Consider the following 18009-nt stretch of genomic DNA (forward strand, 5'->3'; position numbering starts at 1 on the left):
TGAGATGAATTCAATGTAGCTGAAATTAAATCCCACTTATAATTTGAATCTGGTTTTAATTGCCATGACAAAAATTCTACAGAATGCTTATACTACCATGTACTACGAGGAAACTAAACTCTACCACCACTCTTCTTTAGTCCAGAAATTTTCCAGATATGCAAATAGTAGTACATAAGATGGTTTTAGACACTATACAGATGAACATTCCTGTTTTAATTATAGTAACTGTAGTAAAATGTATATACAATTAGCACTTCAAATCCATGATTTGAAGGCTATGTAAAAAAATGAGTCTATCTAAAAGTAACTAAAGAAAAATTGTAAGAAAATAATATGAGTGGCGAGCTAATATTGCAAAAATTGTGAAGGGACTGCTTGAATAACTAAAGTTCAGAAAGTACCACTCTTTGAATCACTGCAAAGTCTTTGTAAAATATCATTTTGGTATAAAGGCATTGTTTACAAATTAAGTCAGCCTCTGTACTTACTATTTCAAGCCACCAAAATTTTAAACACAAACACAACTGTAGGTACTGAAATCATGGAACAGTTCTCCAAGAGCAACCATGCTCACGTCCTCAAATACGCTCATGTTAAACTTCAGACTATCAAAAGCAAACTTCAAAACTGAAAGATTCTCAGATAATTTGTGAACCTCTATAAATTGATCTATAAATTCCAGTTTGAAAAACACTGAACTGAAAAGCTAAACTAATAATCTGCAATGTGGAAGCATATGAAAACAGTTGTTCTTAGGGCATACACAGGTTAACATGGCGGCTATTGGCATGCAAGGTCCTAAATCTTTGTCTAGCATACTCCCATCTGCTTTATTCAGCTTCTCTCTATAATTCCACAATATAGATTCTAATTGGTAGCTTCAATTTCTCATTCTAGATTTATACTGTTCATCTTAAGGATAAAAACATCACAAACGAAAGTGATCTGACACAAACCTTTGATGTTTTCATGATATTTTTCAGATGATTAATGGCCAGAAGTCTCACGGGAGCAAGCGGATGATTCAGACTGAGCATCAAGGAGGTATCAGAATCTGCTAAGAACTATAGGATTCATCACAATTACCACAGGATTTCACCATTAAACCGCAGCCGCACATGATCAAGAACAAAAATCAGAGAAAACCACTCCAAACTACCCAACATATTCATTAACAACCGTCTAATTTCAGAAACCAAAATGTAAAGCAAAATCTTTGTCTCCAGAACATGGTAGGAGTTAAAACAGATGAAAAAACTTGTCATTGTTAACGTGGTGATTTCATGTACACCTGTGTCTACATGTAGGGTTAACTTGAAGTAATTCTTCTTCTTCCTTTCTTTTAAAGATTGGCACCTGTGCTAACAACTGTTGCCAATCTTCTTTTTCTTTCCCCGCCCCGCTTTTTCTCCCCCAATCCCCCCAGTACATAGTTGTATATTTTCAGTTGTGGGTCCTCCTAGTTGTGGCGTGTGGGTTGCCACCTCAACGTGGACTGATGAGCGGTGCCATGTCGGCACCCAGGATCCGAACCGGCGAAACCCTGGGCCACCAAAGATGGAGTGCTCGAACTTAACCACTCGGCCACGGGACCAGCCCCTGAAGTAATTCTAGGAAGTAATTTTATAGCATGTATGTATATCTGATTCCAAAGTGAAAAGCTTCTAAGACAAATCACTATATTAGCACCTAAATGAAAATATAAATTTAAGAAATTGATCATTAAAGACAGATTACAATTCATATAAATGATACAATGGTGACATTCAAATTAGTGACAATTTACTTCATTTATGTAATTAGACTAAGAAGGAAGTCTGTCTATCAACCTAAGACTGGGAAATGAGATACCAATAAAGATGAAAGTCTAATTTTGGAAGAGAAAAATCAAAACAATCATATTTCTTTTCAAAATATTTATTTTCAAGGCTAATTATAAGAACTGCTTAAATGTCTAACTTCTAGTATGAAGATTTACGGTGAGTCACCAGAAAACTCCTGAAGTTCTAACATGATCATGAGATAAAAATCCACCTCCCTTTTCCTAATCGATGATTAAAGAGCTATATGTGGCTAGTGAGTACTGCGCTGGAAAGTGCAGATACAGGAGAACCAGAAACCTAAGCGAGGCCCCCTTTTGGTGATTGCTCACTGAGATCATATATACAATTTCCAAACAATATTTCTTCTGAAATAAGTATCACATCCACTTGTTTAAATTACGGTACCTTTCTCCAATTATTCAATTCCTCCCTCACAGCCCTACTTTAGGTAACTAGCAAACTGTTGAAAATCTCATTTCTCCCTGAAACTTTCCAAAGAGAGGAATGAAGGAGCAAGTTTCCTTCTGGAGCTCTTTAAATAACCACAAATATACTCCTAAGTGTGATAATTCCCCTGAAGAAAAACTTACCTGATATTTTCCTCCACTTGTAGAAAGAGAGATAAATTGGTGAAAAATCTCTTGTTTTTTTAGATCTGTAATTTCCTTTAGGCGTTCCTCTAACACAACATCCAATGTTCTGGGATATCTGGGAAGAAATTAAAGAGTTAACTTATTATTCTTAATAAAGTAATTAACTATACACACCATACAGGTATAAAAGAAAGACACAAATAAAATTTTAAAAATTACTGAGACAGAGACTTAAAATTTTAACAAACAGTATATGTAAAACCAAATGACACTGATCAAGTTTGTTACCGTGACCATTCCAACATCAAAAGTCTCTCTGTAGAAAAATTACACCCTCTACAGTCCCCACACAACTCTTACTTTCTCTTCTATTTCAAATATATTTAAATCCTATATCTGTCCCTTCCTGAGGAGGGAAAAAATAAAGACAGTCACTTTACAATTCAGTCACCACATTAAGATGTGACTTGTGAATCATCTGTTTCTAAAACAAGAGGTACACATTAAAAAAACGCACAAACACACACACGACTTACTTGCTTTCTAAAAGTCTGATAAGGGGAAGAAACTGTTCATTAAGCAAAGATACTTTATTAGGATCAATTCCTTCCTGTGAACTGTATGAAATATACTCTTCAAAAAGAAGGCTGCAAAACAAAACAAGTATCAGCAGACATGAGAGTTACGATTTATTGAGTACCTATTATGTTTTGGGTGCTTCGGGAATATGACCTGTAACTGTCATACTTCTACAGAGTAGAAACTATCCTTATTTTAGAGATACAAAACTAGGGCCAAGGGGTCTTATAATTTGCCTGAGGTCAAATCAGAACAGCAACAACAGCTAACACTTAGTGCTCACTACTGTGACATAAAAAGTAGAGCAGGGCTTTCAACCCCGGTCTAATTCCAGAGCCCAAGCTCTCAACAGTGCTTCAGGTGTATACTCTCATTTAATTCACAAGCCAACCCTGTGAGCAAGGGGCACAACGACATACACCAGCAGACAGGTACCCGCCCAATTTTACACAACGGCAAAACCAGATCCAGGCAGTCCGACCTTCAGAACTCACTACTTTGCTCTCCTGGAAACGACAGAAGCAGGATTCAAACCTAGGTGTGACTGCAATGCCCATGTGCTTTCCACTGTATCAAGGTGCCCAGTAAGTAAGAAAAGAAAACGGAAGGCTGAACTACCTTTACAGAGAGGGAAGAAATAATAAATAATCTAACTTCACACCAACCCTCAGTATTAAGTTTCTAATTGATATTTACTGAATGCCAACTGGGATGTACTGTTTTAGGCATTTTGGTCCATTTATTCACAGGAAACTCTAAACAGCCACAAATTACATGTAGCTATAACCCAAATTTAGCTTATCAACTTTATACAATCATGTATAAACACCAAAACAAGAGAAATTACTTTTTTTCTATTGCCACAGTTATTGGACTAAGTACTTATAATTAATAAAATGATATAGACAAAGCAAGATATAAATTATAAAGGGATACTGGAAAACTGCCAACCAACCCCAAAAAGTATATAAGCCACAAAAATACAAATCAAAAGCATGTCAATAATAGCTTACCTAGCCAACAAATGGTCTAGATTGTTCTTCAGTGATATATTTCTAAGTATAGCTTCTAAGTGTCTCCTGTAGATTTCACCATCCATCCCTTCAGTTTCTTCTCCTTAGTATACAACAAATTAAAATCGATTGGGGAAAATTTCTTTGCATGCTTACACTATTGCATTTATTTATAGCAGATCTTCTTTCTATATAACTCACTTTAAAACATATACATTGATATCAAGCTTTTTACCTAGTTCAAAAGTGTACTCCACCTATTTAGTCTTTTACATTTTTCAAAGCATTTCTGTATATACTACCCTCATTTATTCTTTACCTGAAGTTCTCTATATTTTTAGAAACAAGTATTATCATGCCAATCTCATGAATCAAACACAAGTCGAAAAAACACAGCCTTTCCCCAGGTCCCAATACAAGCGGTCAAGTTGGGACCCAAACCTAGATCTCAATAAACTACATCTGAAAACAAGCTAAACTTTCATCTTACTACCTCCTTACTCAACCAACAGCTGTCATCTACTCCAGATTTGCTATAAATATATGAATCAGAGTTGGCCCTGCCTTCAAAGACTGGGATCACATTACCCATTGCCAACAGAATAGAAAAAATATCCTTTCATTTATGCTAGTTATGCTTCCAAAATGCATGTTCAAACCAAGATTTGGTTAAGCACACCTTATTTTCCAATAGACTGACATAATTTTAGAGATGTCTTTTTTAGGATGTCTTTTTTTTTTTTTTTTTGAGGAAGATTAGCCCTGAGCTAACATTGGCTGCCAATCCTCCTCTTTTTGCTGAGGAAGACTGGCCCTGAGCTAACATCCGTGCCCACCTTCCTCTACTTTATACGTGGGATGTCTACCACACCATGGCTTGCCAAACGGTGCCATGTCCTCACCCAGGATCCGAACCGGTGAACCCCAGGACGCTGAAGTGGAATGTGTGAACTTAACTGCTGTGCCCCTGGGCCAGCCCAGGATGTCTTTCTTAATTCAAGTAGCAATAGGACCAAGTATTTCTTTGTTGTCTTTGTGTACTTATTGAAAGGTAAAAAACACATAATGTAAACAATCAATCTTTTGGCTTTTTTTTTAACTTGGATTTTTATACATGAGATTTTCTTGGTCCTACATTTTCAATGACTCAAGGAAGAAAAGCTTTTTGGCAACTGGGTATTGTGAACGAATCACTGACGTTCATTATATATCTAAATGAGAAGGGAAAGTTTTACTTGATAACATATTGTAATTGTTTTAAAATAATTCCATAGTCTTTTTCAGGCAGAGACTGTTTAAGAACACATATTTTAAAAAAAATAGAATTCTGAGCATTTCACTCAATTAACAAGGATCTCTCTTCAACTAACTTGCTCCCCACCCCAAATGTTTTTCACATAAGAAAAATAGACAAATTACGCAAAAGCAATTGAATAGTAGAAACTTGAAGTATCTTAAAGCTATTAACAAAGGTATGGTTCCTATTTTGAGAGAATCAAATCTTAGAAAATAAGTTTCTGGACACAAAATGTAAAACCACATACCTGTAACATGATTAATGATGGAGACAACCAGATGTGGAAGCATGTATCGCAGAAGAGGACTGATGTCATATATTTCAGAAATCCCATGAAGTATTGTAATAAGATCAGGAACATTACACAAGTGAGGAAACGGCCTTTGAAGAAGCAGGTATGTAAGATTATGACTTTACAAGTTAGACGATGAATGGCAATTTAAAAAAATAGCATAAAATTTATCTTATAAAAAAATTATTCAAAATAATCTCATTCATCTCTAATTATTATTTCTCAATTGTACGTACTTTTTCCCAAGGCTCTCTGGCTTCTGCCTCTGCAGGAGCACTATCAAGCAACCTAATCCATCCTTGATCAAAGAGGGAATTTTGGTCAATGTTTTGATGATCTGTGAAGCCAATGAATTAACGAAGGTATCTTCCATTGTCACTTTCACAGAAATCTGACATATTATCATGTACGTTGCAGCTCTGTAATCTGGTAAAGATGATTTCAGTCCCTAAATATTTTTAAAAATATAAGGGAAAATGATAAACTATATTATTTCATTCTACTTAAAACGTTGCTTTACCTTGAAAAATTAGAAATATCATAAGCTAGAAATTAATAGAACCTAATTCACACTGAGAGTCAACCTCTCCTCAGGAGTGAAAAATCAAGATGTTGACCCTTTCTCCCTAGCCGACATGGAGATGACAAGTCTCCTGGATGAGAGAAGGATCTCAGTAGGTCTCCCAACTCACACATCCACTAGACATCCTAACAGTACCTCTGTGGGGAATCTGGAAGGTGGGAGGCAACAAGGCACTTGGGAAGAAGAAACATTAGACACAGAAATCAATGCAAAAGGAATGATAAAAGAGCCTTTGCCTTGAAGAGATTTTCTAATCCATTCTCCTTCCAGTGACATCACAAGATGGCCAAGAAGATAGATCTGGTATACAGTGGCAGGTCAAATAGCCTTATTCTTAAGGAGCCCTAATTAAGATCCTAATTAACTCTGGTAAGTTTTTAAGACAAAAGAAGTTATTTTTTACCTAAAAATTAAATCTCATCAACCATCTGAAATAAACTGTCAGTTTTAAAACATTTACGTCTAAGTGAAATTTTCAAAAGCAAGAAAATTCCTTTAAGTACAAATTAATCTACTTTACACACGAGCAGGGCCAACCTTTTGGATATATGGAAACAGCTTGGCGACTATATTGTCTGATATGTCCTTAGCAGTCACCAGAGCAGACACGATGGTAGAAGCATAAAAAGTTAAAAGCACCCTCAACTGAGCTGAGCTCCCAGGATACTCAGCAAAAACCTGGAACAACAAACACAAACACATTTAAGAGTGAAAGACCAAGTAGATAAAAGTATAAAAATGTTTATAGCTCTCGACTACATCAGGCTGACATTTTAAAATTTTTTTGTTCTTTTTCAGGGAAGATTTGCCCTAAGCTAACATCTGTTGCCAATCTTCCTCCTTTTTTTTTTTTCCTGCCTCCTCCACCCCGCCAAACCCCCAGTACACAGCTGTGCATAGTTCTAAGTTCTCCCAGTTCTTCTATGTGAGCCGCACCCCCAGCATGGTTACCAACAGACAAGTGGTGTGGTTCTGCACCCAGAAACCAAACCGAGGCTGCCGAAGTGAAGCACACTGAACTTTAACTGCTAGGCCATCAGGGCTGGCTCTTGACATTTTAATTTTTACCATACGAAACTTTAAATAAATAACAAATTCAATGGTTCAATTAAATACGGAAAGAATGACATTTTTAGATTGTCTTTTTAAACTATTTAAACAATCACTATAAATAGAATTTGGTAAGGAATAGAATAACTTATTTTTAGAGAAAAACACCCTTGGTGACGAAAGAGTGATCAAACCACTCATGCTCCTAAACAGATCATTTAACAAAAGGAACTTCTTCAAAGTACCATCCTTACTAGGGAAAGCCTTAGTATGTTTTCTTTATTCAGAGCAAGCAACCTTCTAATGAAACTACACATTCATGAAACAATATACCACTCACCACTCACCTTTACAGATCTTGTTACCAGACTACAAATGAAATCCATGAATCCAAGATCTTTGTAGCAGTGGGTAACCAGAGTTCCTTTAGCCAAGGGCACTCCAGATTGCTGTTATAAACAGAAAGAACCAGGTATTACTCAGGACATTCATCAACTGCTCATCAGTTTTAAAGTATCTACCATAGTAACAGCTTTATACTGCTGTAGCTCATAATATAAAATATAGCCTCTCCTTATAACTGGTCATAGAGATGAGATTACCACATAAAATCATGCAAACTTCAGAAATTCAAAAGAGAACGTTGGCAGTGAGGGTGGAGGTACTCAGTGAAAAATGCTTACTTATCATGCATTGCATTTTGACATATATTTATCTAAATCTGGACTTTCTAGATTCTTAGTAACTCCACTGGTTAGAGTTGGCTTTTGAGCCAATGTGATATGGTTTTGTCACTGCTTTACAATAACGCTAGTAATAGAAACAGACTAGGAACCCGGCCAACTTATACTATTCCCACTGCCTAGCATTGTGCATGGTATGTACTAGGTGCTCAATAAATATTGGAAAATCAAGGAAAGGAGAATTTGAAGTGACCTTTAATAGGTGAATGGGGTTTGGACACCTGAAACAAGTGTGTCTAGGGAGCAGCAAGATGTGTGTGTAGACCAGGGGAAAAAAATGATCTTGATGCGGCCAGCCGCGTGGCCGAGTGGTTAAGTTTGTGCACTCTGCGTCGGTGGCCCAGGGTTCACTGGTTTGGCTCCTGGGTGTAGACCTACACGCTGCTCATTAAGCCATGCTGTGGTGGCATCCCATATAGAAGAGCTGGAGTGACTTGCAACTAGGATAAACAACTACGTGCTGGGACTTTGGGGAGGGGGAAAAAAAAAGGAAGATTGGCAACAGATGTCAGCTCAGGGCCAATCTTAAAAAAAAAAGAGATCTTGATATTAACAGTGAATGCTGAAAGGTTTGATAAGAAGCTTTATCATAGGTTGGCCTTCTCTCATTAAACATTCTTTAGTTCAAGTGCTTTACATCCAAACTTTTAAACTTCTAATTAAAAATTCCCATTCCTTTCTTTTTAATAATTCTGATCATTGACCTCACTATCATCACCCATAAACTTAACTCTTTCCACAGTCCCGCAGATCATTAGCCTGCTTTCATCCCCATTTGCCCTCCTCCCAGCCTGAATCGCCAGGCTCAACATTCAGTAAAATTCCTACTAACAACATACATCTACTTCCTCTACTACATGTGGCAAACAAAGTGATAACATCAAGTCAATTGTTTTACTACAAAATCATGAAAACATGTTATCTGATCTTAGCCAGACCCTTCCTGTAAGGGAACTATCCTTTTATTCACCTGTAAATTAATTCCTAGCATCTTCTTTACAATTTCAATAACTTCCTAAAGTCCTTCAAGTTGTCCTTATCCTTTTAATTTTGTACTATATCTGCTTTTCTTCACCTCCAACTTTTTTTTTTTTTCCCAAAGATTTTATTATTTCCTTTTTCTCCCCAACACCCCCGGTACATAGTTGTATATTCTTCGTTGTGGATTCCTCTAGTTGTGGCATGTGGGACGCTGCCTCAGCGCGGCCCGATGAGCAGTGCCATGTCCGCGCCCAGGACCCGAACCAACGAAACACTGGGCCGCCTGCAGCAGAGCGCGCGAACTCAACCACTCGGCCACGGGGCCAGCCCCACCTCCAACTTTTTTTAAGCTCTTCAGTTCCAAAATTTAAAATGCCAGACAGCATGGTACAGTGGGAAGACATAAGCTTTAAAATCAGATCTGTATTCAAATCTTCTCTCTACCACTTTATAGTTATGTGAACTTTGGCAAGTAACTTAATTCTGTGAGCCTCTCCTCAACTGTAAAAATGGAGTTTTGTGAGAATCCAACATAACATAATGTAAATTGTCTAGCCTGATGTCAGGTACTAAATAAAAGCCAGCTATTATTCATAATTGTTTCAACTGGAAATTAGGAAATAAAAGCGATGGAGGTAATACTTGGACTACTCTCAGGAGCACTAATGACTAATGATATCATTTTTCCAAATTATATCTCTTAAGACTTGTAATGATAATAAATGTGTCATTCAACAATCATACCTTAACTGGCAACAACCAGAACCACTTGTGCTTTGAATTATTAATTTTTAGAAGCTGTATAACTCGCACAAATATTCTTGTCTCGTGGTATGGCAGAACACAAGCAATGAGGCTATCTTGATTATAAAGATGGATATGGAACCTGGAGAAAAAGCAAACAACTCAAACTGACACAAAACTTACAAGCACTTATTTCCTTATGTGTCCAAACTGTATTATCAATGAGCTAAAACTACTTAGAATGAGTATCAGTGAGAAGAACCACACAACTATAAGCAAAACACAGAGCACTTAAACATAAGCCCTCTATTTTGCACTAAAGTACTCCTCAACAGGGTTCTGCCAATTTCTATGCAGCAGTATTTTTTAATATTCAATATCAAAATTTATATCCCATTCCCTTCCTCTCAACTTTTTAAACTTCTTATTACATTATCACACTGTGGAATGGTTGCAGTCAAAGCACCAGAAAAGCAACTGGCCAACTAGGCAGCAATGCTCAGCTTCTCTCTATGCTCCAAAGTTCACGTTCCACAGACTCCTCAGCTTACCTAACCATCATAATTCTAAAACAAGAAGACTAATTGAAAAGAAAATCACATTACTTTCCTTGAATAATAAAAAAATTATCAAATTACAACCCTATATAATTTGTCCATGAACTTCACAAAACTTGGTATTGGTCCCTCCACCTAATAACATAAGACAGATTTATTAATTCTGTCAGATACATTAAATCCTTTCTAGCCTATAAGACCTAGCTCAAATGCCTTTTTCAAGGTGCTCTTCCGAATTCTGCCAGTCAAGTCCCTCCTATGTCTGTCTAAACTCTCCTACCTTTGATCTGTACCTTTCTTGGAAGACCATACCACTCTGCCTTTTACTGGTTATAAATATGGCTTTAGTATTAGCCAAGACGTTACTTTCGCCATGAAGCTTTCCTCAACTACTTCAGGCAGAGCCACAGCCCCAAACTTTGCAGACGCCTTTATTACAGCGTTTATTTCAAAACAGTAATGAAGGGTGGCCTACCCATCCTTGTACCTAACTTAATGTTTGCTAAATAAATAAGTTACATGAATAAGGATATGCAAAACCAAATGCAAGGAGTACTCCTTATATTACTGGTCTATTTGGGGAATATTAAACGTTACAAGACAGAGGGAAATATTACAGACTTGATTCTTTTCTGTCTGATGAGTCTAATGTTCTGATAATCAGAAGATCCAAATTAAATTTATGTTTTCTCAGTGACTCACTTGCTTCCTTTGCCCCTATGTCTCCAATTAACGAAGTAGAATCTTCCTACTTTTAAAACATATATATGGGAGAAAAAACAAAAACGTGTAAGCTGTGACATGATACTAATGTGAAGCTAGTAAGTGAGGAAATAAACTAAGTAAACTTACTGAGACAATCTCCAAAGTGGATGAAAGATCAGCCCTCGGAAACAACCTTGTATCTCAGCTCACTAGTTGTCTGACCTTAATCCTTCTACAACTGTTTTCTCAACTGTAAAATGGGGATAATACATGTATCTCCCCATAGGAATGTTGTGAGCATTAAGATCATGTATGCAAAGTGCTCACAATAAAGCCTGGTGTATAAATGTCCAATACACATTAGCTATTATTCTTTTTCTTAGGTTATGGTATTTCAGAGAATACTATTACCTTCTTCCCAAACCACTGTTTTTATTTTGGCAAAAAATGAGTTTAATTATACCCTTTGCCCCAAATGTGCAGTGACAACTTGTAATGGCAAAGTGACAGGAGCTCCTCAGAACTAATGAGGTTAGACTATTTACTCAAAATCTTCAGTAGTTCTACTTTCCATATGAACAAAAACGAGTTTCATAGTAGAAGGGTATGCTTCTCTCATCCAATAGACACTGTGTTAACCACTTAAAATATATCTCATTTTTCAGCTTTAAATTGACAAAAGTTGTCATTACTTAAGTTTTTAAATGATCAGAGTTGTGAGCCCACAATTATTTTTGTAATTCCATTTGTTACCTGTGAATCAACCACTCCAGACACTTCTGTGCCGGCTTCAGCAGGAAGTAAGGGGACAGGTGAATAAGGAATAATGAAATGTTTTCATCCAGCTGCTTGTTCACGGCTTTAGTCTGAACGCTGCGCTCCAAGGTTTTTGCTAGCTGGCTGAACAATGGTGCTTCAAACTGCTCAAAGGAAGGATCGATTCCAAGCAGCTCCTCCAGGCCAGTGCATCCTAGGAAAACACCAGTTCATTGAACAATTCCCTGTAAGCAAACTCATCTCACCCCTCTTTTATGGTTTTACTTATCTCTAAAAATCTCTGAACTCTTTATAACCTTTAATACCATCCCAAACATTGATTTCTAGTGTTCAACATATAAAACAAATCACATCTCACCAACTAGGAGAACAGAAAGTACTTCCTGGCAGGAAAGTACATTCCTTTTTTTTCCTTTTAAACATCCCCCACAATAACTAGGCCAGTCCTCAGGGAAGACACCTCCTCCACCCCAGCCACTGACTCCAGCCCCTTTGGCTGTTCCTCCTCTCTATACATTAGTTGACCTCCCGCAGCTTGTTTGTTCGTCTGTGAAATTCAGATCCCACTGCCTACACACATCTCAAGCATCCAGCACAAGGTTGTTATTCTCTTCATCTTAACGACATAAGTCAATAAGTCAGAAACTGCTAAGGAAGAGGGCGGGCCAGAAGAGAAAACACGAAAATACAGCAACATCCAGAAAACAAACGCTTCGCAGAGCTTTTCTAAGTTGAAGAGTAGCTCACCGATAGCAAAGGCGGTGTCCCTGTCGATGGTGGCCGCTTCCTTGGGGTCAAACAACAGAGAGGCAACTTCATCTCTAGACAGGAGACTGGGATCAGTTTGAGGGAGGGCGAGTCGTTGGAGCTGCTGGGCTAAGGACGTCATCTCTCAGGCAGGTGAACTCCTAAAAACACAGGCTAAGAAACATGACCACTGTGAGAAGTCTACAAAACTATAGGGTGGCTTTAGTGCAAGAAGCAAATGCCTCACGTACGAGCAACTCTCCTGTGCACTCAGCGCAGTCGCGGACAAATGACCGGCGGTCCCGGGGCTCGCGGACTCCGGAGGGGCAAACACTGCAGCAACAGAGTTACCCAGTGATTACAGCCCCTGGAGCCGCCCGAGGCTTTCTTCAGCCCCGACTCCGCAGAGACTCGAAAACGCGTGGACATCTTACCCTCCGTTGGGATACCGCCCGGATCCACAGCTTCTACTCACCGGGAGCTCGACTTCGCGCAGCTCTCAGAAGCCAAAAACTCTTCACACCAGCTCCCACATGTTACCAAAAAGCCCAGCCCTCACCCGGAAACCTAGAGCACGCCTCAGGGGAACTTCCGGTTTCAGGCACTACGGCAAGAGAAGAGGTACAAACTTGCCGGAAATACGACAAGATGACTCCGCCTCCCTGCGGCGAAGCCCCGCCTCTTTACCACGCGAGGCTTGGGGCTCAGGCTGTGGGTTCCGACTCCTCCGCTAGGGTCCAGCCGACTGCGCCGTGCCTTGTGTCTGAAGGTTTCAGTTTCTGGGTGGGCCTTTCGTGAACTTTAAGGATCTGTAGCCGGAATCGTCCATCGAACATACACTTATTCAGCTTTTACTATGTACCAGAAGCATCGAGTAGTGGATAAAACTATGAACTGTGAAGTCATGTTGCCTCGTTTAAATCCCAGCGCTAGTGCCCCTGGGCTGTGTGAGCTCCACCGAATTATTCCATCTCTCAGAGTTTGTTACCTCCTCTAGAAAGTGAGAACGGGCTGAAAATTTCATGCGATGAGCTACTGCTCGCAATGCTAGCCGCTCTATGAATGCTGGATACCACCGCCCTGGAGCTTGGGGGCGTCACTCCACTTTGTATTCCTGGAGGGCAAGTACTGTGGGGTTTTTGCTCTTAAAACTAACCCTGTCGAGATATGACTTACAAACCAGATCACCCACTTAACAGTTCGATGAGTTTTAACAAATGAGTATGTAGGTGTCACTATCTCCCCAGTCAAGACATAGAAAGTTTCTATCGCCCCCCAAAATCTCCTCTTGACCCTTTGCAGAGATGCCCACGCCCCCTCCCGGCCCCAGACAACCATCGGTCTTCCTAGTGACACTATAGATTAGTGTTGAGGAAGACAGTCCCATATGGATATGCCACAATCTGTCCCCAAAGCAGTGCGGTATGTGCTACAAATGGGGTGAACTGGTCTCTCCAAGGAGCTGCACGGGACGCAGGAGTGACATTGGATATCCTATCCTTTCTTTGCTGGATGTATTAGTTTCTCTCCAGAGATAGAGCTCTTCCGTGCCAGGGTGTCAATCTTTCAGTAACCTTCTTCCCTGGAGAAGAGTGGAAACACGGTTACAGATGTGGGGGCTCTCTTCTTCTAAACTCTATGCAGATTTTCTCCTTTTATTAACACAATCTTTTGTTGTTGTTTTGCTTTAACAGCATTCAAAACAACCAAAGAAATCTCTCCAATTATTTTTACGGTTAATAATCTTTTTCATGTGGTGTTGATTGCTTGCAGAGAATAACAGGATTTTTTAAGTTCTGGTGGTATCTATTTCACCCTTAGAAACATCTGCCGAAGAAATTTTTCTGTTCTTATGTGTCCCGGGAATTTTACTTTTATAAAAGCAATCAGCTTTGGGGGAAATGATAGTAGTAAGTAGTAAGATATGAAAGTAGTGAGAAATGAAAATCAAGCCTATTTATCCACAAGACATATTTGCTTTTTCACTTAAAAAAAAACATGTTTTTAAAAGCTTTATCAAAGTGAAAATAAAAAGTGCTGCAGGTATTTGGTTCAACTCTTTCTATGTCAGTTTCCATGATATATGGCACCATACTGAATTTTACTTTGGAAGTAAACTAGGAAAGTACGAAGAAAACAAGTCAGAGATTCATAAATATAATTTTTTTAAAAAGCCTTGGTTTAAAAAAATAAACCAAGATCTTGAATTATATCTTTTTCTCCATTTTAAAAGAATCCTTTGGATATATTTGTTTTATATTTGTATACATATTTGTATATATGTTTTCTGGCTTTCGCTTCCTTGGTTTTTGTGATTATATGCCCGTCTCCTCTTTGATTATTCAGTCGAGGACAAGAGCGAACTTACTTTCTCAGTTGTTATTTGAATTTAAAATATCAGTTCTAGCTCATATGTAGCTCTGCAGTTCTTCTAGGTAATAATCCTTTTCATGACTTTTGCTATTTTACATTTATTAAATCCATAATTTTAGCTATAACTGATACATATTTCTTAAAGCAAGGATAAACATTCCTTTCAGAGATGGTATTTTAACCATACATTCTTTTATTTGATGGGGGATGTTACGTGGTAGAGTGATAAATTCTACTCCTCATTTCAATCACTGTTCACAGCAAGGACTCTACCCAAAAAAAAGCAAATTTGTAAGAGTTATTTGAATAAATTAGTTGTTTTTTAAAAGATATTCTCCTTCCCTCCCCCACTCCTTTTAATCCGAAGTACAGATAACCTTGATTCATTCCATGTGCACTTTATACTAGTCTAGGTATATGGGGGTGAACAAGACAGCTGAGGTCTCTACTCTTGTGGAACTTACATTCCACCAGGAAGAGACAGGAAATAGATAAACCAGAAAACCATCAGGTAATGTGGTAAGTGCTCTGATGACAATAATCCAAAGTCCTATGATAGGGGTGACAGAGGGAGGGCATTGTTGGTGTGAGTGGCTGAAGAAGGACTCTCTGAGGAGGGAACATTTAACCTGAGGCCTGAATGAGAAGTCTTGAAAAAATGGAGCTCATTCCAGATAGATGGATCTTGACGTTTGCTCCAACCACAGCAGAGCTTCTTTGTGCCCATCAGATATACCAAGCTTGTGGCTTTTTCCTAGCATTTATCACTACCTGAAATGATCTGATTTGTTTATCTATTTCTTTCTTTTATCCCCTCACTAGAATACTATCTTCCTGTGGGCTGACATGAAGCCCACCCCTAAGATTTGTGGAGCCTAGACAAAAGTACAAATAGAGACTTACCTACTGTCGGTCTAAATATTTAAAAAGTGTAGCTCAAATTAACCCACTGTTAACTAAGATACACTTATAACCTCCAACTTTGATGAGTAACCATTTACAATGGCAGAATAAAAATGTTTTCTTATAGCTGAAAGACAGCAAAATGTAGAAGATGATAGCACTTTATTATTATTGCACCTGTCTGTGTACAGTGTTGATCGGCTGATGATTTTGGATGAATAATAAAGACGTGTAGAGCTAATACATTTCCTATATATTTAGCCCATAAAATTTTGCCTTCACTTCAGCAAAATCATCAATTAAGTTGTTTAATCCAGATTTTCATGAATTGTTTTCTATTGACAAAAATGATCAAAAAGATTTTAAAATTAATTTAATTATATTCAAAGAGTATGAATATATTTTCATAAATTAAAAATTCAATATACTATATTTATTTTTCACTTGTTTTCAATAGAATTATCTTCTCAGAAGGCAAACTACAGATTATTATTTATATTTGTCATTATAATTAATGATAAAAATTTTAATAAAATTAAAGCTAATTTTTGTAAATATTTTTACCTTATTAAATATTTTCATAAAAAATTTATTCACAAGTTTATCATCCAATGTCCGTCTAGTTGCCAGTGTAAAAAATCAATATCACCCTTCATTCATGTTACATCTATGTCTACCTATTTTCAAATTTGAGTCACATGAACTGTTTAATATTGTTAAATCATCCTCAGCCACCACATCAATTGCTGACAATGCTATACTAATACATGAGTACCTCCACAACCATAAATTGGAAAACAAAAGGAAACAAGAAATTACATGTTTGCAACTAGTTAGAAATAATGCTTCATTATGCAAAAATCTATTACATTCATGCAGGCTGAAAGGAAGAGCGTGACAAGTTAACCAATTTGTCTTTTCTCTTACCTAAGAACTTCCACATCAGAATCCTCTGTGCGCTCTGAATCAGTGTCCAGAAGCAGTGCAATCCACAAACCTTCAGAACGTCCCAGCAGGGTTGTCTTTTATTTAGGACACAAGGGGAGAGACCTGATTCCCTGAAGCTTAAACGCATAAGTCAGAGACTGGATGTTCAGACCTATAGGTGAGGCTACAGTAGTGCTAAATGGAAGATATTGAGGGACGGGTTCCCACATTTTTTAGCAAATTTATTTTTTATGTATTTGTGATACACAGGGTACAGGCCTAACCCTGGTCCAAGGGTAGTGTTGAAAAGAGGGCTTTCTCATTTGTACTACTAAACCCCTGCTGGGAAGTAACATGCCTGGGATGGGTTGGCAGTATTTATTAGCAGAACAAATGAATGAATGAATGTAAATGTGTGCAAGCTCTATCTGTTCTCACTTTCTTGTTCAAGAAACATATATAAGAATGCAAGTAAATGACAGTAGCACTCTTACAGAAATAACTTAGAATTATTCTAACTATAACAAAAATAAGTTATTGAGAAACTTCAGAATTTTATTAGTAGATTATTTGCATCATATATTACAACTGATGAGATACTATCTACTTGACACTATATTTATTGATGAGAAATGAAATAGGATGTATATAATTAGCAATGTAAGTTCAGCATGTGAAATCTACATTTTAGTCAAGCACCAGCAAATGAGTTCAATGCCTGAGAAATTATTTGTTTCTTCATATTGTGTCCCAAATAAAGTAATTTACATTATTATGAATGTGAGCACTTATGTTCTTGTCATCAAAAGTACAATTATTTTTCTAGTTATTTTGACATGCACTTGTAGGGAGCTGGGAGTTGAAAAAAAATGATTTGGAAATCAACCAGAGCAAGTGCCTGGTGTATCTCTGGAACCAGCAGAGGGCTCCAAAGCATTTTTCCTGAGCCCCAGAGCGCATTCAGCTGTAACTTATGTGGAGCAGCAGTTTTCAAACTTTTTAAATTTGAAAATTGTGTACAATTATATAAAAATTGGTTCATTAAATCTTCCATATATTATAAAATGAAATAAAAAAATAACGCTTTTAAATGTTATTTAGAGAACCACAGGACTTAAAAATGTTTAGATTTTCTTAGCAAATGGGAATTATTTAAAACCATCTTTTTTTTTTTCTTTTTGAGGAAGATTAGCCCTGAGCTAACTGCTGCCAATCCTCCTCTTTTTTCTGAGGAAGGCTGGCCCTGAGCTAACATCCGTGCCCATCGTCCTCTACTTTCTATGTGGGACGCCTGCCACAGCATGGCATGCCAAGCGCTG

At 37.7% G+C, this 18009-nt stretch overlaps 1 protein-coding gene across 1 annotated transcript in view; it reads right to left on the bottom strand.

Annotated features, from left to right (window-relative positions):
• HEATR1 (HEAT repeat containing 1) overlaps positions 1–13081 on the bottom strand; it is a 51885-nt gene extending 38804 nt beyond the window's left edge. Inside the window, exons 1-12 of the mRNA XM_046653743.1 lie at positions 12963–13081; positions 12488–12661; positions 11717–11933; positions 9702–9843; positions 7581–7682; positions 6721–6861; positions 5837–6048; positions 5556–5689; positions 4012–4114; positions 2956–3066; positions 2417–2534; positions 960–1067 (exon numbers count right to left, since the gene is read on the bottom strand). Of these exons, the coding sequence (XP_046509699.1) occupies positions 960–1067; positions 2417–2534; positions 2956–3066; positions 4012–4114; positions 5556–5689; positions 5837–6048; positions 6721–6861; positions 7581–7682; positions 9702–9843; positions 11717–11933; positions 12488–12629 (1530 nt within the window). The 5' untranslated portion in view covers positions 12630–12661; positions 12963–13081. The remainder of the gene's footprint in view (positions 1–959; positions 1068–2416; positions 2535–2955; positions 3067–4011; positions 4115–5555; positions 5690–5836; positions 6049–6720; positions 6862–7580; positions 7683–9701; positions 9844–11716; positions 11934–12487; positions 12662–12962) is intronic.
• Between the last annotated feature and the right edge of the window lie 4928 nt (positions 13082–18009).

The sequence above is a fragment of the Equus quagga genome, chromosome 2 (assembly GCF_021613505.1).
Source record: "Equus quagga isolate Etosha38 chromosome 2, UCLA_HA_Equagga_1.0, whole genome shotgun sequence".
Classification (NCBI taxonomy): Eukaryota; Metazoa; Chordata; class Mammalia; order Perissodactyla; family Equidae; genus Equus; species Equus quagga.